This window comes from Megalobrama amblycephala, linkage group LG20 (assembly GCF_018812025.1).
Source record: "Megalobrama amblycephala isolate DHTTF-2021 linkage group LG20, ASM1881202v1, whole genome shotgun sequence".
In the NCBI taxonomy this organism is placed as follows: domain Eukaryota; kingdom Metazoa; phylum Chordata; class Actinopteri; order Cypriniformes; family Xenocyprididae; genus Megalobrama; species Megalobrama amblycephala.
In genome coordinates, this window is record NC_063063.1 from 5,958,571 (window position 1) to 5,983,546 (window position 24,976).

The 24,976-nt window shown below is 37.7% G+C and overlaps 1 protein-coding gene and 1 pseudogene across 7 annotated transcripts in view; both read right to left on the bottom strand.

The window, feature by feature from the left end:
* Positions 1 to 24,976, bottom strand: part of LOC125255161 (protocadherin-15-like) — a 265,679-nt gene that overhangs the window by 8,593 nt on the left and 232,110 nt on the right. For 6 of the 7 annotated variants that reach the window (XR_007181843.1, XM_048170191.1, XM_048170189.1 and 3 more), the window contains 9 exons: positions 24,487 to 24,596; positions 21,427 to 21,567; positions 18,891 to 19,018; positions 14,428 to 14,643; positions 11,558 to 11,646; positions 9,897 to 10,073; positions 8,084 to 8,302; positions 7,229 to 7,237; positions 6,127 to 6,237 (listed from right to left, as the gene is read on the bottom strand). Coding sequence is in view for 6 of the 7 variants with exons in the window: in XM_048170191.1 (XP_048026148.1) it covers positions 6,127 to 6,237; positions 7,229 to 7,237; positions 8,084 to 8,302; positions 9,897 to 10,073; positions 11,558 to 11,646; positions 14,428 to 14,643; positions 18,891 to 19,018; positions 21,427 to 21,567; positions 24,487 to 24,596 (1,200 nt within the window). In the remaining variant the exon portion in view is untranslated. The remainder of the gene's footprint in view (positions 1 to 6,126; positions 6,238 to 7,228; positions 7,238 to 8,083; positions 8,303 to 9,896; positions 10,074 to 11,557; positions 11,647 to 14,427; positions 14,644 to 18,890; positions 19,019 to 21,426; positions 21,568 to 24,486; positions 24,597 to 24,976) is intronic. The other variant, XM_048170190.1, reaches the window with a different exon arrangement.
* On the bottom strand, positions 2,503 to 4,723 carry LOC125255162 (annotated as a pseudogene).

The following is a 24,976-nucleotide window of genomic DNA, read 5'->3' on the forward strand; positions in this document are numbered from 1 at the left end:
AATGAAATAGCAGGATGAACACCACTGATATGTCAAAATGCCCTTTAAAAATTCATTTTTAAATGGATTTTCATCAAAAATTTAGAAACTGAGTTGTAAGCATTTTCTTACTATTATTAATAATGTAAATAGTTACTAAATAGTTAAATAATAGTATATATATTAAATATAGTATAAAAAAAAATCAATTACGATATGCATATTAATTAAATTAATGACCTGTAATCATATGTATGTGATTAAACATGTTAGCACATTGTTTTTTTTGTTTTTTTTAATATATATAATCAAACACTGAATTAATGTTTTGGCAGCACTAGTTTTAAACATATATGCTTTTCTACAATTGTACATTGCAGTTTGCCATCTGCTTGGAAATGTTGACTAAACAGACAATAGTGGTGACAGATGAATCTTGTTTGATCGTGCTAATTTTAACAGAGAGCTTTTCCTCCTCCCTCTGATTGCCATAAAGATGTTTGCTTGTTTGTTTGTTCTCTAACACTGTTAATATGTCATGATGGCAACTGCTAGTCCTAATGGAACATGGCGCTACAGATTAGATAAACAAATCATGATATGAGATGGGAAAGTATGGCATGCCTGGGTTATCTGCAAACACATTTTGAAGGAAATAACAGGAAATAATCTTTTCTAATAAAGTGACACGTGTATTAACACAACTCATCCTTTGCTCTGTTAAAAGAACTCTAAATAGTTAAATATATTAAAAAGAAAAGTGTAATCACGATTCAGTGAACACATAAATGGAAGAAAAAAGACCAAATCACAATTCAAATGACAAAAGTTTCAATAACGTTGGTTACATTTTGAAACCTAAACATTTATTGGGAGATTATCTGACCCTTGAATTTCTTTACGCTTTACACTCCACACAAACAACGATGTGACCTACAAAACAAATTTTGAATGGAGTCTGTATTAAGGGGACTTGAATTTTTTGCAGAACTTTAATAGGGAAAGAGGTTTAAAACAAAGCCTAACCAGAATATCCGAGTCACATCAATACAGTGACTGCTCACTGTAAACAGAAGGTGCAATCATTACAGAAACTGAACATGATCAATTTTCATAAGGTCATGGAGACACTTCTGAATGTGCTACAGCACAAGAACAAAAACAATATGGTACAGTTGTGTACCGCTGCAAGTCAACAATAATCGGATGTAATGGTGCAGTATCCATCCATTAGTATCAAAACAATTAAAGCTGGGATTAGGAGGACGTTTGCTGAATTGAATGCAACGTGTTTCCGTCTCAAAGAGTAAATGGAGGACATACCGCCAATCACACAAGCTCTCTCTCTCACACACACAAATGCACACGCATACACTAAATTGATTTAGCCGGTAATTACAACCAACTTGACGACTCAGTTGCCTCTCAAACCTCCTAATGTGTGCACAGTCACGTAACATAAAGCCATTTAACATTAAAACAAACATGTTTCTCTTCTGTGCCTTTCTAGTCCTTCTACCAGAGACAACATTAGCTTGCACTGAGAGAGACACAATGTCCTATTACAGCTGTACCTGATAAACAAATTGATCATAGTATACATGAATATCCTGTGCCATATATTGGTGAAAACTTGTAGACAGTGTAAATGTGGCCACAGAGGCTATGCTAACACAATTAACAAAAGAGGGAAAACAAAGAAAAATGAGAGGTGAGAGCATGCAGTGTACCTCAGTGAAAAGCTTTATAGAGGTCATTTATCCCGTCCAGTGACAGTAACTTATAGCCCAGCATTAGAGCATATGAATATAGAGAATTTCTATGAGTAAGTAACAGTGTTTTGTGTACTACAACAGTTTGAAGGGATAAAATAAATTGCCTGTACGAATGGTTTAACTCAACTAAATAACAAAACTGATTAAAAATATTTTTACAAAAACTGTAAAGCACAAACACTTGATTTTGTGTTATTGTAAGATGAAACACAATGGTAAGACAAAAAGTAAAGATGACATAAATGTAGTGATAGTCTAAGGGGCCATTCACACAGGACACATTCTCTTGCTTTTTAATAATTTTTTTGTCTTTGTACATGTGCACTAGATGAACCTTTTACACCCCCCCCCCTCACTTTTTTCTGTGTCAAGTGCCGCATTTTAATTATTTTGTATACAATCACACGTTTCTGGGGGTTTGATAAACATTTTAACAATTATGATTTAATTCAAAGTGCCTTACATTGCATTGAAAGTATACATTTAATAAATGTATGCATTCCCTTGGAAGCATGGCATTGCTAGCACCATGCTTTACTGTTTGTGCTACAGGAACACGCATTGTCCATATTTACATGAACATGACTTCTTTACAGTTCCGCTCTACTAAAATATTTGCTAGAATGCATCCTGTGTGAACTGTTGGGCTGGGATAATACATTGATTCTTTATTTGCAATACAATGAATCTGGATCGATCCTGATATTTTTTTCTCTCAAATCGATTCTGAGTTTAGTTTTAACAGCAGATGGCGCTCCAGGCTAGTTTTTAACCACATACTCATGCTCACAAAGAAGACATGCATTCGGCTGAGTCATGTAAGTGGTTAAATACACTTGCACCTCAGCTCAGAATGCTTTTATGATGCAAGATTAATGTAAAAAACGGCCCATTGCAAACACCCTTGTAATTCGCTTCAACCTTTTCGAATTTTATGAATGATTATGTTAGGTTTAAGTGGGTGTGTAAAGGAACTGGAAGCAAGCAGATAACGTTATGTGTTTCTAAAGCATGTAGTGCCATCTGCTGTTAAAAACTAAGCTCGGAATCAATTCGAGAGAGAATCACAATCCACATTCGGAAAAGATCAGAATCGTTCCAGATTCATTGTATCGCAAATCGATAATTAATGTATTGTCCCAGCCCTAGTGAACAGCCTCTAAAAGAGTAATAGCAACATGGACAAAGAGAGTGTCACAGGGTAGTGGACTGAGATGGAAAGCGTTTTTCCAGTTCTTCCACTAGTGAGTTCATGTTTGGATTGGGCTCTGGTGGTGGTGCTTCTTGTACAGGCTCCACTTCTGACACGCCAGCCTCTGGTTCAACAGACACTTGTGGTTTGGGGACAATCTTTGGCGGGCACTGCTTTTTATTTATTTGACTGTACATGTTGGCAATGGATTTCTCTATATCTGCTATGTTCTGGATATTCTTAAGGATCCCCTTGAGTTCCCTCTTGGGAGGCTCCGGCTCAGAGGACAGTGGAGGTGGTGTGGGGCGTAAGGACACCGGTCTAAGGGGAGTGATGAGGAAAGAGGAGGGAGGACGAATGGAGAAGGAGGCATTGGACGGGAAACTGCTGGTGATAAGGGAGGGGGGAGAGGAGGAGGAGGTGGAGGGGTTGGATGGGGAGGAGGTGGAGGAGGTGGAGGGGTTGGATGGGGAGGAACAGGTGTGGATGGCGGGATAGGAATAGACTGGGGTGGGGGACTGGAGGGAGGTGGAGGTGGTGGAGGACTAGAGGAAGGTGGAGGTGGTGGAGAACTTGAGAGAGGTGGAGGTGGTGGAGAACTTGAGGGAGGTGGAGGTGGTGGTGGTGGAGCAGGTACATCTGGAGGGTCAGGGATGATCTCCACATTGACCTCGTAAGACTCCTCATCAGGATAGGTAGTCAATCTGCTGTACTTCCGCAGAACTGGAGGAGTGGGCTTGTGACTGGGTGGAGGTGTTCCATCACTCTGGGTAATGATTATGGATGGGGGCCTGTTGTTATATCCCATGAATGAAGACTGTGGGGTCTCAAAAACAGAGAGAATAATTTCAGAGGAGAGTGACCCACGAGACTCCTGGCCTTGCTTCTGCCTCATGTCCTGCATGGCCTGCTGTTCAAACTGCCGTGCCTGCTCTTTTACTGACAATTTGGGCTCTGGATCTTCGTCCACAAGCCCATCAAAACCATCAAACCCATCAATCCCATCAATAATTTCTTTACTGTCCTTAAGGCCAGACTTCAGAAGCTGCAGCTCCCACTGAACTGGGTCCATCACCACCCTCCTACTCCGTAGGGCTTCACTGGTCTCACACTTGTGCAGCCTAGAGGGTAAAGTCCAGGAGTGTCCTGAGCCTGCAGATGGGAAGCGCAGGATGGACTTTCTCAGACTTCTCACGCTGGGTGAATACATGCTCAGGAGGTACCTTCGATTTTGGTGCTCAGGGCTGCTGAGGGTGCCGTCATCATGGTACAGGGGGTTGGTTGTAGTAAGCGGGTTCTCATCTGAAAGGAAGGTAATGTTGCTTTCCGACTTAGGCAAGTTGTTCAGCAAGATTCCATTAGCAGTGGACAGCTTGTGAGCAGCGATGGCACGGGTGGCAAATGAGCTAATTAGACGCTGTCGATCGCCATCCTTCAGAACACACCTCTTAGTCCTGCTTTCAGCATAACCGCAAAAAGAGACAAAGAATGACTTAACAGAGGATGTGAACATCAAGGTAGATGGGGGAAGTAGGATGGAAGCCAGCTACAAAAAGCACCTACCTGGATTGAGCTAATTAAACCCTAGGCAAACACCTATAACAAGTTTCAATGAAGGGCACTAACACAGTGCTTAGCTAATATCACTACTGATTAGGAGCAAGGCAACTGATCACAATGCTAGGCAACTAATTGGAAGGAAAGAATGTTCATCAGCTTTCTGAGAAACTACCACAAATACAACTCTACCTTTAATTATTTTCTACATTTGGAAAAACAGATGACTGCCTACTTACTTAGGTCTGATATCCAAGAAATGAGAATGAGAGATAATATATATATATATATATATATATATATATATATATATATATAAGTGAAATTAGCAAGATGTTAAAAAAAAGTTTTGTAAATTTTGTGTAAGTGCTAGTCTTTTGAAGGGGGAAACTCGCCTAACACCAGACACAACCATTCCACAGAAAACAGTTTAAGGGGTTCAAAGATGGAAAAAAAAAAAAAAAAAAAAAAAAACTTGATCTTTTGAAATAAGTTTGATGTGAAATCTCAACCAGGAGCACATTAAAATATGACTGCCCAAATTTAAACTTCAATGTTTAGAAACTTGGCCTGTTCAATCTAGTAGTAGCAGTGGAAAACCAGCCAGTTCAGAAAGATTGAAAATGCTCACATAAAGCCTAATTAGGCACTGAAGCAGTCTAGAAATCAAAAATCAGAAAGGAATCAGTTGGTTTTCTGCTTATTCTTCCTTCAGACTAGGAGTATATCAAAGTCCCTGAAACTGGATGGTAAAAATGTAATGAAATTCGGCATACTCATAGAAGACAAATTGTCTTTTATTATGCCAGTTTTGGGGTCAAAAGTTATTGAACACTTTAAAAGAAACAACAACAAAAACACTGTTTGAAATACTGAAATTGTTGGCACGTAAATCACTCCTAAGTATGACAGTGAAAAATATGAAAATTTTGACTATCTTGGCAACAAAACTTGATAGTGGTCATGACTACTATATGCTGCAGGGATAAACAAGTAGTTTACATCCTGCCTTCCTGCACCTCCTAAAAAGTCCAGTTTTCAACATATTTGGGTCAGATGATAATCAGAAAGTTTCTGATAAAAGTGGATCTTTGATATTCCAAAAAACGTTCCCTTAATATCCTATGAAATGTTGACAAACACACCAAACAAGAATGGAAGCTTTTTTTTTTTTTTTTGAAACCTTTTGAGCTTTGGACCATACCCTGGGGATAACAGGCAATAGTGGTGACAGATGAATCTTGTTTGATCGTGCTAATTTTAACAGAGAGCTTTTCCTCCTCCCTCTGATTGCCATAAAGATGTTTGCTTGTTTGTTTGTTCTCTAACACTGTTAATATGTCACCTCAACCTGGGACACCATGAATAGAAGCCCTAGCCCTAGCTTTGCTCAGCCATAAAAATTGAAGTTCTTGTTCTAATCATACAACACTATATTTTGTTAGATTTATAATTTATAAAAGATTCTTTCTTGTTTAAAAATGGCACTGTGGTTAGAAAAATAGACTTAATTTATTTTCATTTAAATAGACTTGTGCAATTTTACTTTACATATTAATATTCTACATCAGTTAGTGTTTGGAGACATTGACAAGTATAAAGTTCTGAAGGTATAAAACTTACATGGTGCTGTCGCCGAGCTCTTCATACAGATTGTTGGTGGCAGCACCTCCGGATTTGCCGGTGGGAAGCGCCATTTGGATCCTGGCTGTTTTTGCACATTCTGCCTGCCGTCTTTAGATAATAAAGTCAGCAAGTTGAGCAAAATAAAAGCATTTGCTTATATAATGAAAGATTGATAAATTATGCATGGATTCACAGATCAGAAATCTCATTCAGGATCTGATAACTTAGGGAACAAAAGCTATTCTTTACATAAGTTGTGTTCCAAGCTCTCCTGTCCTGGCCCTGGGAAATCAACAAGCCTTTATCTTTCCCTGGACATTTAGCTATTCTGGAGTTCCTCAGATAAAATAAATTAGACCAGTGGTTCTCAGCGTGTATAGAATAGAATAAAAAACAAACAAACAAAAAAAAAAATGCAATGCAAATAATAAAATGTAACCAAGCATATAATGTATAGTTAGAAATGCACAATAAAAAGACATTTCAATTTTTAAAAGGAGAGGAAATGTCTCTCTCTCTCTCTCTCTGTCTTTTTTTTTTTTTTTTTTTTTTGATGACAAAAGTTGTCACATCAAATGGTATTTTGGCTAAAATTTATCTAAGCTAGTCATATTTTGGCAAATGCCATCATGGACAGGCAGCATGATGTGCCCTCATTCTTGGAAAACTAATAAAGCTACACAAAATAGATGAAAAAAAAAAATGTCCCAGACTACATTAAAATGGGTAGCAATGAAGATAAACATCATTTGTGCCAACATTGTATTTTGTGCAGTGAATTATGGATTGTCGAGAGCATAAACATTAAAATTCAAGAGACATTCATAAACCAAACTCAAACTATAAAAACGTGTATTAGGTTTTTATGTTAATACATTTCACTGTTGTTGATTTCCCTTGTCGTATCATTGACTTTTGTACGACAAGCTATTTAGGTAGTGTTCGGTTGCTATTTGGGTTTTGCCATTTTATATTCAATGTAAAGTCTTGAATCAATATCATTTGAGAACCACTGAATTAATAATGCTTGAGAGAGGGAAATGGTTAGGATGTATAACCAACATATCATTACACATGCATGTCTCTGTACAGTACTTACTCTTTGAATCTGAAGTTGGTGCATTGTGAAAAGAAGAAAAAGGAGATATATTAGTCAATGACAATATATCAACACGAACTTATCGCACTGCAAAAAATATATGATGGATTTCAGCCACAACATTTATAAATCTGCTCTTTGTTTCCCACAAGTATGAATTATCTTCATCTCAAACTAAACCCTCAATGATTCCAGAACAATTCTTATATCTCTAGCTCAGACCCTGTCATTTAATTCCTGAATTCTCATCGTCAGGTCTGCCATATGGCACTGGCTCAGCTGGCACCACATGTAAAACTCAGCCCTTAACCACAGGCAGTTTCACATATTTACCTTTCATGGCCTTAATTAATCTTCTTTCGCACAGAATAAACACAAGACCAGGCAGTTCTCAAAGGTGTTACCATTGTGAAAAAGAGAGAATGTGTGCATGTATAAATGTTCCACTGAAATCCCAGCGGAATGAAGCTGCATTCTTAAAGGAATAGTTCAATCAAAAATTAACATTTTGTCATTATTTACTCACTCTCATGTTGTTCCAAACATGTATGAGTTTCTTTCTTCTGTTGAACACAAAAGATATTTTAAACAATGTTGATAACAAGACAGTTGATGGCACCCATTGAGTTCCATGGTATTTTTTTTTTCCTACTATGGAAGTCAGTGGGTGCCATAAACTGTCTGGTTACCAACATTCTTTAAAATATCTTCTTTTGTGTTCAACAGAAGAAATAAACTCATACAGATTTGGAACCACTTCAGGGTGAGTAAGTGATGACAATTTAAGTGATGACATTTAAATTTTGGGGTGAACTATCCCTTTAAGGTGTACTGGACTATAGTGGTGACACTCACTGTCGGTAGGTGATGATGACGATAAGAATGGCTGGGATACAGCACATGATGATGATGACGGCCAGGGCCAGCAGGGCTCCTTCGGTGTATCCAACAGACTGAACCGCCTTCTTCACGCTCTCCACCACATCCGGTGTGCGGATCTCCAGAATGCGTCCTCCGCGACCTAGGTAGGGCTGAAACTCCTTATTGATGTCCAATAACTTCCCATCTAAAAACCTGTAGAAAACCACATGAACATAGTCGCAATTAGTTCTGCAGTGCAAGCAACATAAATCTGGCAATAGAAATCTCACTTGCTTTTCAACCAATCATTGAATAATTGAGCAAATGTAATAACAATTTATAAGGCAAACTTTTATAATAACGATCTAAAATGTGTCCCCATTTTTTAAGTGTAAATCTTAAACTTACAATGGCTACTATGAAAGCACAATTTATAAACAAAACAAAAGAAGTTGACAAAAGAAGGAATGTTGTCTATATATGAACTGAAGGGTTTTAAAGCACATTCGACAGCCTACGTTTCACAATTTGCCCGTATGAGTGTTAGAAACAGTGCTGTCTGAGCAGGCTAATTACTGTGACAAGACAGACAATCTGGCTAAGCATTTAACCACAAGTCTCATTTTTATGAAAAATGAGAAAATGTCTAAACAAACATAAACATACACTCCATCTGCTTTATCGTGCTGCTTGGATAAAAACATAAATAGACATTGTTATTATGAAAAACAGCCTAACTAATGACTAGGCGAGGGTGGTCTCTTAAAGGGATAGTTCACCCAAAAATGAAAGTTATCCCATGGTTTACTCACCCTCAAGCCATCCTAGGAGTATATGACTATATTCTTTCAGACAAACACATACTGTACAAATAAAGTACAAATACTGTACTTTAAACATTTTTATTTATTGGTTTAAAGAGTAGAAAAATAGGCATTATTGATTAAATTATTTATATCATTGTAGTATTGGATGAGTGACCACCAGACTCACACACGCACACAATCCATCCCTTTATACAACTAAAATGGTGCCACTGAAGTGTTTAATCATCAACAACATATATTTTTAATAAAAGTAACTGACACTTATTTTTGAGCCCCACACTTTTAAGCGCATTGGATAGTTTGAACTAAAAGAATAGAGTTATTTCTGAATTAAATGCAACTCTTGAGTTCTTATCAATCAATCAAAAACTGTATTATGAGGGGATTACAGTGTTTTCAACAACGGGAATGCCATCCCCCCACATTCCCCCTCAAATCGAGCCCTGGATATCAGTGCAGACTGGTCCAAAATGAGCCAAGAGAGCCACAAACAGCCAAAATGCGTCATCTTGTAGTTGGTACTTGATGCACCAACAATATTGTTGTGGCATTTTTAAGATGCTTACCGCTCTGCATTTTCACATTACTCTATCTAAATAAAAAAAAAAAAACAGTCCTGTCCATTGACTGTACAGCCACACAGAAACATCTATCACAGTACACTCTTAAAAATCAAGGTTCCAAAAGGGGTTTTTCACAGCAATGCCATAGAAGAACCATTTTTGGTTGCCTAAAAAACCTTTCAGCAAAAAGTTCTTAAAATAACTTTATTAGTATGCAGAGCATTTAAAACATCTAAGGAAACTTTTTCCACTATAAAGAAACTTTTGCAGAATGGAATGATACCATGGATGTTAAAGGTTCTTTTTAAGAGTGTATGGAGGGTAGATATATCTCAAACTGTTAGGCGCACAGGTTTGAGGAAAAAGTCAGGATGTTAAGATGGAGAACAGCAAAGCAGAACAGGAGTTTGCACTTACTTGAAGAGCTCCTGTCTTGAGAGAGCTCTGTTGGTCAGAGGGTCGATTGCATAAACCATCAGGTCAGATTTGGAGTAGTCCTCCTGTTCATAACCCTCGCCAAAACGCCGGGGCCCGATTGACTCTACAACTACTTTAGCTCCTGGGATCTGGTCCTGGACGTAGCGCTCTAAAATCCTGAATGAAGAGACAGACAGAAAATGAGAGATCTACAACTGAACTTCCTGACATACCGAAGACAATCTATTTACCATTCTTCGACAGTCTATTAATTTCTCAAAGGAATGCTCTACACAAACAGCCCTGTAATATATGCCCTTTTCACACAGGACGTGTTCTTGTGTTACAAAACAAAACAACCAAAGATATTCAACTGGCACATGTGTATATACCAACAACAAAAAAATACTGCATATGGACTTCAAAAACAGTGGTCTGAAAATGAGAACAAATATAAAGTTGTTAAATACCAAAAGTAACAATTCATGTCAGAACACTGCATAAAACATATAGTAAAAAAAAAATAAAATAAAAAAATCTTGAATTATTTGTGTGCCAATCGAGAGCCTCTAAGCCATTAATTGGTGGGCATATATCAGAGAAAATAAACTGACAATCGACTTCCACACGATTGCAAACATGCACAACAAACACTAATTGTAGTAATTAGAGAAATGAAAGAGGAAAAATTACACAAGAGCAACAGTTACACTGCCTGAATATAACACATGTGCTGCAAACCGCTATATTATCCATGTTTGTCATGCTACACTGAACCGGAGCTGTTTTGAACGCAGAGATGCATGGAGGACAAATACAAAGCAAGGGCTAAAATGAGCTTGTAAGACAGTGTTGCTTCAAAGCTGGCGTCCTTGTCTCCCAGTAGGCGCTTTTATTACCCCTCAGCTCACATCTCAGAGCAGCCAGCCCTCCTCAGCCAATTACCTGCAGTGCCTCAGATATTCCCCTTCACAGCTGCTGAGGTGAAATAAGAACATGGGACAAAAAACAACAGAGGCTGGAATGATGACTCTACTTGGAAAAAAAAAGGAACAAGGAGCAGGTTTGCTGAGGAAACTGACAAGAGATGATGGGGAGGTTTGGGCTGTGAGTTCTTTCAACTGAGACAGAAAGTGTGTGTATAATATAAAAATGGGTTTATATCATATTAGCACTGTAACATCTCAGCACTTTCCTGTCTATGTGAAAATGATGACTCTCATCTTTTTGTCATTCCAAAACCAAAAGAATTCCCTTCTTCTGTGAGAGGAGATATTCTGAAAAAAGTTCCTGCTGCTCTTTTCCATATGATGGACATAAATGGAGACGGGTGCTGTTGACCACCGAAAATGTCATAAAAACATCCTAAAAGTATGATAAAAGTGGTTTCTATGACTTCTATCCCATGGCTAACTGAGGAAGGTGGGGTTTCTGGTTATTCTGCTCTTGACGCAGATGTTAAACAGTGTGGGTCCTGCTTTTTTCTGAGAGGGGTTGACAGAATCAAGCGGCCCACTGATTTATTCCCAACACAAACATCTGCACCCACAGGAGTCAAGTACTCATGTATACATTAGAGCTTCAAGCACTCTCTGGCTGCTTGGAATGATATACTGGGGAGTATGTCTGGGTGAAGAGTGTGTTTGTATAGAACGAGTTACCCAATCAGCTGATCCTTGTTCTGTTCAACTACAGTGGGCGGCACGTTGGATACAACCACCTGCATGTCCAGCTGGTTAACCACTGACACCTGGGAGATAGGACAAAAATAATCTCTAGTTATAAAAGGGAAAATTATGGTGTAGCGTGAAGGTTCTGAACTGTGTAACATTTCAAATATATGCCGTTCCTGTGGTTGATGAAACCAGGAGACAGAAATCAGTCAAATTAACCAGGAACTTTATTAAGTAAGGACAATTTTTGGCCAGACTGTCATACAAAGAAATGATGAACACTTAAAGGGGTGGTTGATCATGATTTCACTTTTTAAACTTTAGTTAGTGTGTAATGTTGCTGTTTGAGCATAAAGTTACAATGCTCAAAGTACAATGCAAAGGGAGATATTTTCTTTTAAAGAATTCTCTGTTTAAGGACTAACAGCTGGTAAGGACTACAACGAGCTTCTTCCCGGGTTAGTGACATCACTAGCGCTAAAATTTACATAAACCCTTCCCCCGCGAACACACAACAAAGGGGTGAGGCCATGTTGGACTGCTTTAGAGAAGAAGAAGATTTGTTGTAGTAGAGTGTAGTTGCCATGCCGTCATTTTACGCCGAACTGCTTCACAAACGAGGGTCAAGTCAACACTGGATTTGCACAAAATATTAACATGACGGCACATGCTAGTTGATGAGTTGAACACCATTACTGACAATCCTAATTTTGGCTGCGTGAGATTCTCCAGCTTTGTTGTTGTTGAGCAACCGAAGCGCGAGCTGTTAAAGTTCCACCCTCTGCAGCAGCTCATTTGCATTTAAAGGGACACATACAAAAACGGCATGTTTTTGCTTACACCCAAATAGGGGCAAATTTGACAAGCTATAATAAATGATCTGTGGGGCATTTTGAGTTGAAACTTCACAGACACATTCTGGGGACACCAGAGACTTATATTAGCCTACATCTTATAAATGGGGCATTATAGGTCCCCGTTAAAAAAAAAAACAAGTGAGAACCAATGGAATATTAATAACTGATTAAATTCTAGTTAATATATGCTTTTTCCTGTTAGCTTTCTTTGTTCTATGCAATTTTTTGCATAGTAAAATTAAAACTGTAGTTTCAAGCTGTAGTTTGACAATTTTGGCAAATTATTTTGTCAGATAATACCTTAACCAAGTTTAGTGTTTTGCTTATCCTTCAATGTTTAAAATATTTTATATATATTTCCCTCATATTTTGAACTTGTAGAGACTTTTAATTAAAGTCTGTTAGATCTGAGAAAAGCTCTAGCATCACTATTTTGCAGATGCCAGTTGGTTTAATATTTTGAATGCAATGAAATTCAGATTTTAAATGTAACATGTTTGTCACCAAAAATAGAGTAATAATGGTGAAGGATCTTCCTCAAAAGTACTAAAATCATGGAATCGTTAAGGACTGGTAACCTGTAAATTCTTTGCGATTCCCTTCCATTTTAGTCTGTATCAAGCTCTATACTGTACATGGAGCGGTCTAGCTCACATTATCTAAATACCCTTATCTCTACATATTTATTTACCTCACAGACTAAGCACAGGTTCAAGATACTGAGTGCTACTGAGAGATTGATTTATGGGTTTAAATACTGCTAGAGCCCCTCAGCCACACACACACACACACACACACACACACACAAAAAAAAAAAAAAAAAAAAAAAAAAATCGATGCCTCTACGGCATCAGCTTTGGACGTTCTTCAAGAAGGCTTACAGGGACTGTATTTTTCTAATCAAAATCAGCTAACGGAGTTGCCACTGCCGTAAAATCAGATGATGGATTGCATCTCAGGACAGATTACTGCTTTAAACTTTAATCAATCTGTTCAAACTGGCTCGGGATATTGGATGTAAAGGCAAAGTGTATAATTTCTGTCCTTGCAACGGCAGAATTGCACCTCATCCGCAATTGCCCTGATTCTGATGCCACTTAATGATTTTGGTTTCTTTACGATTCCATTTAACTCTTTCCCCGCCACTGATGAGATTCTTCTTAATTTATGACAACGATTCCCTGCAATTGATGAGTTTTTCCGGCTTTACATATTTTCACTGTTATATTTCCCTGTTATATGGAATATACAGCATCTCCGGATCCAAAAACAAGCAAAGAATACAATCTGCATAAACCAGAAGAAGCGGATCGAAGATTGCTTAAGCACATTTAAGCTTTGAAGGTGTATATGGACTCGACCTACTCCATCTAATGTTTTGCTAATCATTTTGAATCTGATGCAAACAAGGTCTTTGACAAACACTTTTCTCAGCTTTTTGTTCAAAATGTTTTTTTTTTTATGAAACATTCAAGTGTTGATAAAACATGAGTGAATGAAGCTAGAATATATTTTTTTTTGTTTGTTTGATTAAAAGCAGAGGCTCTGTTCCTTCTTTTGATATACTGAATGTTTACATGTTCATACAACAAAATATTCTGGGGGCCATGGAAGTTTTGTGAATATCATCAAAAATGCTGGTACTAGTTGGCAACTTTTTACAAAAGTGCTGTCAGGGACAAAAACAATTACATTTTAGGCAACATATTATTACTTAATCCAAGTACCATTTATTAAAACAAAATGCTGCTCTGGATGTGTATGTTTAACTACACAATGTCATATGAACAACCAGAGAGTAATTAAACCAATATGAATGAAAGTGAAGACACATATTTGAAAGTTCCATTCAATGAGTCAGATGTTACATTTAAGATTTAGCGGGACTTGTAACCAAACCATCTTTTTGAATGATTCATTAAAAAGTCGCTCGTTCATTCTCAAATCTGACTTCTGAATGGAAAATGACAAAAACTTCATGCTTCCCGATCACATACGTACCACCACTTGAGCGCTGCTGCTGAGTCCCTTCCCGTAGTCGTCTGTAGCAACCACATCAAATTTAAAGTAGGAGCGCCGCATGTTCCTGTACATGATGGCTGTCTTAATTACGCCTGTGAAGGGCTCAATAACAAAGCCGTCTTTGCCGTCAGTAGTAGGGGGGATAATCAGCCTATACAGCATGGCGCTGAAATTCCCTGTGTCCTTATCCAGAGCCTGTCAGAAACAATAGAGCAGACATGTCAGAGAGGAATAGCCATGAGCTACTTATCACCTACAACACAGAGCTGCTCAACCTCTGCCATCACCCGCCATTCCACCTTCGGCCCATAGGAGGAGCTCCAAGCTCCGATTTACCAGCAACCAACCTCACATTGGCTCATCTCAGATGAACATTATAGCACTCCACTGCGGTGACAATGATTTATAATGGCTTTTTACAAGAGAGGGAAACAGGAGGCTCCATGGGCAGCAGGGTGCCCCGGACCAGGCAGAGTCATTAACCAAATGAGGCTTTTTCCAATATGCCTGGGAGATCCGTTTCAATAAATACAGTAAGTGTGTATTAAAGTCCCTTGCAAACAAAAGGTCTGTCTTTTAATTGGTCATTCAGTGAGGCTAAGTGTGCGAAAACCTTTGATCGCCGTTGTGGCGTAGATCTTGAGCCGAAACCGTTTGAAATTGAATTTATAGTTCCACAAAAGTCTCTTTTTCTTTTCTTTCTTTGCGTTTCAACCTCAGATTAAACCCGAGTAACATCAGCAAGGAAATGTTTTCTCACAAGGTCAATAGATTGCTTAAACTAATTATGAGATCAGGAGAGAACAATGAATGCAGGGAGAATCGGAAAAGGCGCTTCCACAACGCGAAGTAAAAGCATTTCAATCACCGACATCCCTGTCCTTAGGGTTGGCAGAGCAAAGAACGGTTTCAATTTTCTCATCTTTTTCACCTCAAAACTATTTAAAGACGGATCCCAAAGTAGATTAAAGTAGTCTAATCTACGAGCCCCTGAGCTGTTTGAACAAATATCCGTAGTAAGTGATTCCTGTGACACCTGAGAAACGGGCAAAAAGCATGACTGTGTAAGTCAAAGCAGCATATTTGGCTTTTTGCCCGCTGAACTTCACATCTCAGATTTTTCTACAAGTAAACAGAGGACATTGATGATGGTAATCTGTATTCGCAGTGAATGTGACCCTATAAAACCCAGGACTTCTGCTGCGTGGCTTAACTCAGTCTGGGGTCTTGGCTAATAAGGTCTCCTTGAACGAACGCAGGACGCTGGTCACCTGATAGCATCACTGCTGCTGTTCGTGTAGTCTGCACATGAACTTAAGGCAGGGTGATGCCATATGAGGTGAAACCCAGTGTGGGTGTCAGCATGTGGCCTGCATGTCAGATTAGAGTAATGCTGATGTAATTAAACGGACGACTTTTACAGGTTGTATTTCTGGGGCCAGAAATTTAAATGCCTGTTGAATACATTGCAATTTTGATACCACAGTACTAACTAATATGGTATTAGAACTAATGAAATAAACAGTGGTGTTTTCTGGGTATTTAACATCACTATTAAGTAAGTAAACAGTCAGAAATTGGAAAAAAGTCATTAATTGTGAAATTATACTTAAATACTTAAATTATTGGCAAAGGGGAAGCAGAAATAATTAAGATTAGTAATAAAGTCCCTTTAAGCCTAGTTTTGTGTATGTTACAATATACAGTGGAGAACTTCTTAAATAATTCTAGACAAGAGCAGTGACTGTTTTTCCTTTTACTTCGCAATACTGTTTGATTAATATTAACAACATTACATCAATTCCGTAACCATTTTTCTTCTTTATTCCCTCTTTAAGGGAATAAAGAAGAAATAAGAACAGTAAAAAGTTCTAGGTCTAATTATAGCCTATAGTTGTGAAGTAGTCCATTTAAACTCTTTGCAAATAATATTTTATTTAAAAAATATGCACACATTCACTCTTGTTTGTATGTCTAATGTCAAAAATGTAAAAAAAAAAAAAAAAAAAAAAAACGTCTCATGTCATCACATTCAGGTATGATTAACATCATTTAAATGTTAGCATATTTTCAATTAAAATGGAGAAATTCCATAAAAAAGTTGAGTATTTTGCATAACTGTATGTTACTGAGGGCCATTAAACATATCCATTGTAAAACAGTTGTCAAATATTAAATGTTTAGCTACTTATATCTTAACATGCACACACTCTTTTACTGTAAAAACTAAAAGCGTCACACACTCGTCTTCAGTAAACATTAAGCCCTGCCTCTTTGATCTGATTGGCCAACATTTAGACACTGACGAGCGCTTTTAGATCGCTGAGGCAGACCAGCCTAAAAATGTAACTTTTTAAACTGTCTGTCATCTTAAAAGCAAACAAAGTGGTGCATAATGGAGAGCAGCATTAAGAAATATCAAATATTGGGTGACGATATTATTGTTTAATGGTGGTGACAAACTACAGTGTCACCACCGTTAAGCTTCCTGACAACTTTATTTAAAACATTTTTCCCTGAAAGTTTGCGATAGAATAGTTTGCAAGAGCATAATTATAAACAACCAGGCTGTGAAAGCAGATGAGTTTACCTGTTCGCCGTGATGGTGTTTAATGACCATGTAGTGCCATTTATTCACTTATTAGCAACCACCTTTTTCAAAACAAGTTATAAAGCTTTAAATAAATCAACAGGTGGTATTACTGATGTATTTTATGTGGTAGAATAAAGCCTGAAAATATCCTGAACTTGTGTTAATCACAGACGTTATTTCAGGCATTTAACCAAAAACCCATCAACAACAACAACAACAACAAAAAAAACAAAAACATTGACTTGGGACTGGAACTCATTTCCGGGTTTTGGCCTACAAAAATATATGCCAACACTTTAACTCGCTTTAAAGGAGAAACTTTTCCTCTGCCATGAAACGATTTGACCTGAAGAAGACATTTTTTGCAAACATCTGCTATAGTGCCATGCTGCAACAGTGATAATGAAATCTGTGTATTATAAATCACATTTGCAAAAAAATTTTAAAATCGAGCTTGAAGAAGCTAGTTTATTTACTTGTATAGGGTAAATTTCAGGCTCATGGTTGACCTGTAGAATAAAGGCTTGAAAAACAGATATGAGTGAGAAATCCATTTCGAGAGTAAAGAACTTGCAGAGAGAGAAAAGAAAAGGATACTACTGAGAAAAATAGAGGACTGGAAAAAGACAGAATCTGTGCTCTAAGAGAAAGCCTGGTTGGTTTATGAGGATCTTTGATTCATTTTCTTTCTCAGAGAATGCCGGTGCCCTTGTCCACGCTATTGACAGTTGTGTTGAGATCTGTATCAGCGAGCCTCCGCAGCCGTGGCATTTTATAAGCTGTCTCAAGATGGTCCAATCTTTCAGACCCCAGCTGGTCAGACTTAAGCTCCTCAGCTGAGACCAGCAATCTGACCAACCAGAGAACAACACCTCACAAAGACAAAGAACCACCGGCACAGGGGAAAACTAGTGTGATACACTCCAGCAAAAAATAGCATTTCAAGCTTTTTCGACAATGAATTCCCATGGCTTTTCCATAACTAACCAGACGCAATTTAATGAGATTACAACGACAAGCAATTGGTCTGACCACACCAGACATGATATGACACGACTACAAGACGAGACCAAATCAATCAATCAAAAAAAAAAAAAAAATCCAATCAGAAGAGCATGTGAGCGGAGCTCTGTCTGTAAATGCATAAGTACATAATCAAACTTATAAATATTACACCATTTTAGCATTTTAGTATCCCTTTTCGCTTGTTGCGTATCGCAATTGCGGCTGGTTAGGACAAACACTCTGATTAACGTGTTGTGACGTATCTGTTTAGGACACCGTGTCACAGTAATTTAAGAATCATTCCAATTCAGATCAGTTCACTAATTAATCATTCAGGTGAATCTGAGAACCATTTCAACTGATTCATTGAAAATAACTGACTCAAAAGTATGATTTGCTCACAAATCAAACATCATTACGGCTTGTGCAAGCAAGTTTTTCTCCACACAAGAGCAATATCAAACCACTAAAACTTTTGAAAAATGTATATTCACCACAGAAATGTCCATGACTTTTAAGATTTGATTAATATCCATGACTTTTCCAGGCCAGGAAAGCACAATTTTAAAACTCCCTGATATTTCCAGGTCTTCCATGACCATGAAAATGGGTGATTTCCTCCTGTTGAAGAACTGAATTATTATTCATTGCTGCGCAGCTTTGTTCTCTGAAATGCTTCCATTGGTGCTGGTCTGACATCTTATTATGCATGCGTAGCAGCCAGCCAATCAGATTACAATTTTAGATTTAGCCAGAATTTGCTGTTCTGATTCATCAGTTAGTGAACTGCCTGCGTGAGGCCTCATGGATATGGTTAAAATCCCGCAGGGGACAGACACTTTACCTGGACCTGTAAAACAGAGGTGAAGGTCTTGGCATCCTCTGCAACCCCACCGAGGTAAAAGGGCTTAGTGAACTCCGGAGGATGGTCGTTCTCATCTTGCACATCAATGAAGACCTTTGCTGTGTTGCCTAAGAGAAAAAAGAAAGAATAAATCAGAAAATACAAATGATCATTAAAATAAAGTGAAGGAGTATAAGGCATACACAACATCAGAGAACATGTTATAGCAAGGCGCTTTCCACGAAGAGAGTACAAACCAGAGCCCAAACCTCTTTCGTTTGCTTAGCCTTCAGAAAATGTTGACTCTCTACCTCTGGTAATCAAACTAAATATTATGTATTCTTTGTACATTTTTATACACATAGTCAAAATTTGCAAGCCTGCACCTAAAATATGAATAGAGTTTAAAACCCTGATATCTGTTTTTATATTTTTCTAGACATTTAATGGACATAAAAATAATATTTTCAAAAAAAAAAAAAAGGTTGCAGTAGGGTTGCAAATGCAGCCTAAATTAAGCTGTCAGTATGAGCTGATGTTATAGGACCAAATGTTATATTTCACATATTTAGTTTTTTTTTTTTTTAAGTTTTAAACTATTTCTCATGCTAGTTCTCAAAAAAAAAAAAAAAAATGGTGCATCTCTGTTCAGGGTTGCCAAATGTCAGAACAATGTCCAACCCAAAACTGATTCAAAACCCACCCAAAAGGAATAAAATCTAGCCCTTTCCCCCATCCCCCCGCATCCAATCACAGTTGAGCTGTGGGATTCCCATAGAAAGCCTTAAAATAAATGTTTTGATTTTATTTAATCTGCTTTATGTCATCTTTTTTGGATGATTTTAGCTATACTTGTTTTTATAGTATGAATATATTTATTTAATATATATTTTATTCCTCTTCAGTTAATTTAAATTTAAATTTTCAGCACTTGTCATGCTAAATTGTTTAAAATGTGAGCTATACTGTAAATATGAATGACACTCACAATGTAAAATGCTGATAGAGCCACCCATACAATGCTTGGCAGTTTTTGCCTTAAAACATGTATCGTCCTCTTCCCCAATTCCCTTTTTTATAAACCTTTTTGTTTTTTTTCACAGCCACAGTACAGTGTAAAAGTAGCCCAAAAAACACAACCCGTGGCTGTCATTTTTCCTGCGACTGCATTTTCATTCATGGAAAATGCCTGAAAGCAATTACAATCAAATTCAGGAGATCATCAAAACCCAGCTCATCACCCTCAGTTCTGCACATCTAAGCTGCTAAAGTACATTTCTATATGGAGCACAACATTTCTTCATCAAGTCCTTCAAGACCATCATCTGTCACTTTTCCAAGTAAAAGGCAGAGTCATATTTTGTGGGGGCATGAGAACAACAACACAATTTATCATCTGACAGACTTCAGCGCTCATGCCAAGGGGTTTCCAGAGCCTTCTGCTCATTTCTGCACAGTCACTCCGAGTGGAGCACTGAAGCATCTCTGTACAGAGCAGAGCAACACGGCACAAGAGTATCGCTGACCACTGAAGAGCATTGAAAGCCAAAGACAATGAATAAAATGAGCCACCTGAGAACAAAACAAGTGTTTTAAATTAACTTGTATAATAAAACAAGCCATATATTGACATCTAAAGCCACATTTAGCAAGGCATTCGTTTGCCACAATCATGTAACATCTTTGAATTCTCTCTTTATCAGCAGAAACTGATCTATGCAATAATATGCATATTTACTCCATCTAGATATTCATGAGACTTATTTAAAACAAGGACCTGGCAGCTCGCTCAAGCACACTGACAAGATATAATTAATTAAAACTTGCTTTTAATAATCAATTATAACCACTAAGCTGACAGGCTGACTGGACTCAACTTATCATTAGATTTTATCATCAGGTTTGCATACTTGGAATATTGAACTGGTTAATCAGATTCTGGTTAATCAGAAATGCTTTTCTCAAATAATGATTTTCCATAATCACCTCCACATGAAAGAAATAGACGAGGAGCACCCATCCCCCCGTGTTCACAGAACGCTAGATGACAGGAAGTCATTTATGATTATATCTTTATTATATTGAGGCACTCTGCACTGGCACGCTGGAAAGGAAGTGCTTTATTCACTCTAAAATGAAATGAAAAAGCAAAAACATTCCTAAACAAGCTTTTAAGCCACATAACATGTCCCAGGGTCAAAAAGCCTACCCATACGGAATGTTCTTTATTTTGGATAATTTAACTGATGTGTTCAGAGACTAAAATTCTGTTTAACACATTTGGGAACTTAAATCCACTCTGAAGGATTTGCACCGCCTGCTTGTCATCTGCCACTTTATTAAACAGCTTTTGCTGTTTAAAGCATAATGGATTCCCATTCGCTGGAAAACAAATTGTTTTGAAAGTGATTTTAACACAATTGTTCATACGTGTCGTCATTGTTATAGTTGTGGTGTTAACTTCCCTATTCTCACAGATTATTAAAACTTTATAATTATCATTATAGGTGTGAACAGGCACTAAAAGAAGCCTCACTTTTGGATGGGGCTCGTAGGTTGGACGACACCACCCTCATGGAGTCGGCTTCCACGCGGAGGACGTAACTGCTGTTGCTCTCGTAGTCCAGTGGCTTGGCAGTGCTGATAACTCCAGTGATGTTGTTCATGACGAATTCACCTGTCGCAACGGGAGAGAAAACAGCGGGTATGTTTACTTGCTATTTTACAACAGCTTCACACTCAGATTTTTAGAGTCAGAATTAAAGGCACACTATGTAAATTTTCACCGCTTATTCCAAACAAAATTGTAGCCTTGATTTTGCGGAACCATGGGAGGTGTGTGGTGGAAAAGAATCGGGACGCGACTTAGGCAGAAATCATGTTCATGAATGAGATTATTAACGTTACTATAGTATGAAGCAGAGTAGGCCCGAGTGCTGTGGGAGCGGAACGAGGCCGCTGGAGCGATTGCTAACGAGAGACGAGCGCGACACACAGCTCAAGAGCAGCGGAACTTTTATTATGCCGCAGTCGCCGCCTGCACTTCTTCCGGTCAAGCATATGTGGTGTAAAGCAGTGCTGTTTATCATATTAGATACATTTGTGTGTTGAAAGTTGTTATAGTGCTACTCTGTGTTCGCTTGGTGGCTACTATGAGACACTAGATCGATCGATATTAGGCATGATGTTAGGCAATCAAGAAAATGAGATTTAAACAATAAGACTTACTGTGTTGAGCTATCTAACAATGATTAGTTTTCTGTCGATGAATGTATCCAAACAGTTGCTCACCTGTCTAATAAAGCACATAATATATTAAAGTGTCTTTGGTGTTTCCGTGGTTTCTACAAAATAAAAACGGAAACGTGGATATGATGTCATTGATAGGTGACGCACGGACACGGTCTGCGTACTGGTTAAAATTGCTTATTTCTCTGGATTTAAAAACTCTTGGAAACATTTGGGATAATGTAAATGCACTGTTCTAGTGGGTTGTGGATATTTTAATCCAAAAATCTTACATATTGTGCCTTTAAGCATTTTTTAACTAAGATACAATAAGGTTACAATACGGTTCCATTTTTTTCACATTAGAAAGATACTAAAGATACTTCTAAAGCATTTACTGAATAATATAGCATTTGTTTACACTTTATTTTAAGGTGTCCTTGTTACAGTGTAATTTACATTCAGGTACTGAGTAATTAGGGATTAGGGTTTGATTTAGGGTTAGTTTCATGCAATTATTCATAATGTACTTTTGCAACATATGTAACAAGGACAATGTAAAATAAAGTGTTACCACATTTATTAATCTTAGGCCCCTTTTACATTTTCGTTTTAAAATGAAAATGATCATCGACACTGCTGTTTCCACAGCATTTCAGAAACAATCTCCGTCTACACTACACGACCGAAAACGCATGTCATTCATGCACACTGGGCATGCGCATACAAGTGTTTAACTGTTTACAGTTGCCTCTTGCGCATGTAGATCGCTGCAGTATTAAAAAAATGCAGAGTTTAACTGCACAATGGCTGCTAAAAATGACAAAAAAGCCAGCAAAGATTGCAGTTTAGTCTCCATGTTATTGTTTACACGGTGATCATGGATACGCAGAGCGAATGTGGGCAGCCACGCCATCGTTTTCAAAAGTCTCCGTTTTTGCTCCATTTACACTGAAATGCAACCCCGGTGTTTTCAAACTAAAATGCGCTCTGCAGTGTTTTCGAAAATCTCCATTTTCGAGTCGAAAATGCTGGAGTAGTGTAAACAACAGGAGTAACTGTAGCAAAAGTTATTTGTTTTAAAACTAAAACACACTAGTGTAAACGGGCCTTAGGTAATGTTAATTTCAACATTTACTAAAACATTATTAAAATCAAAAGTTATATCTATTAATATTATTTAATAGACCTGAGCTAACATGAACTAACAATGAACAGCTGCATTTTGTATTAATTAATGTTACCAAATATTAATAAATACTGTAGCAAATGTATTGCTCATTGTTAGTTTATACAGTACATCATTATATGCTAACTAATGGGACCTTATTGTAGCGTGTTACCAAATAATCACGTGAGATGAAATACCTTTTATTTGTAAATCATTTACTGGATTTTATTCACCAGATTATCCAAAATAGGTATTCCCACATTATTACTACATAAACATTTTTTTTTTTCATTGAATTTATAGGGGAAAAAAAAAAAAAAAAAAAAAACTCAATTGTTATTCATACCATTACAATAATATGACATTATGCTCAGAGTAATTCTAAGTCCAGGTCTTAGGACTCATCCTTTAACCGCTTCCATGCACAGTATCGGTAATGCACTTAGCTATATTGGGATTTCAGGTCCAGAGTGCACTACCCTCCTCTTGAGTCTCATTAACATTCATAAAGGATTAGCTCTGATCTTGGTTGATGTCATCGCATTAAACATCTTGGATCCAGGCGGTTTGAAGGGTGGGATGATTACCTTATTCTTCCTCGCTTTTTCTGGTTTGCGCTAATGAAAACAGCCCTTTGATTACCTATCTACGCTCTTTGATTCCGTCTAATGAGAATGTACCGAAACGATTTCCCCTTCGCTCTAAACCAGTGCCAGATGTATTCAAATGTGATTTCAGCTGCACACATTCTGAACAGAGAGAGGATTTAATCACGCACACCTCCCTCTTCCTGCTCTTACACGCTCTCCGATGACACACGGCAACAGGAAGTACACTCCTTCAAACAAAACCTTCTCTCTCACAGAGCTTTTGATAACTTGCAGCTGACAGCCACCTAAGAAATGGTGTCTAGGAGTGTTTGGGCTGTCATTATCCCATACTTGATGTCTTACAAACTATAATTTATTACAATACAATAATATCCGGCTCATAAAAGACCAGTGTGACATTTCCCACAATCTTGTCTTTTTTCACTGAGGTTTCTGATAAAGGAATAAACCATAGTCTGGTTGAAGTATATACTTGAAGGGCCAGCATGTATGAGAACTGCCAGTGACGGTTTAATTGCATGCCCTTTCTGCATCGTTTTAGCACTTGATTCACTAAACAAATTATGCAAATCCGGTAAGTGCTCACCGCCTTCATTTCCTTCGATGATGGAGTAGACGATGGTCTGGTTTATGGCAGCCGCCAAGATGACTCCTGTGACCGTTCCCACGGGGGCATTCTCGCTGATCGGAGAGAACCTGCGCATACACAGTGCACTGCATTAATGATGTATCACAAATCATACATGAAACGGTGGTTCTGATGGGTCGTTCCACATTAGAATGCGTTTTAAAACTTTCTGGGTATGTAAAAGTAAAATATAGTAAAAGTGGAAAATTATTTGAGAGGCTGATTGCGGGTAAAGCTTGAAGTCCAGCTGGAAGTAATGGGTGGAGCTCGATGGTCCAAGAAGTGACTATTTATTTAGTTTAGTTAAATTATACAACATGAATTTAATTGTGAGTTCTGAGTGCTGTACATTCACCAAATTATTGTTCATAATGTACACCAATGTGCAGATTTCATTTTATTCAGGAAAGATTCACTAACTCTAACAAAAGTGACTGTAAAGACATTG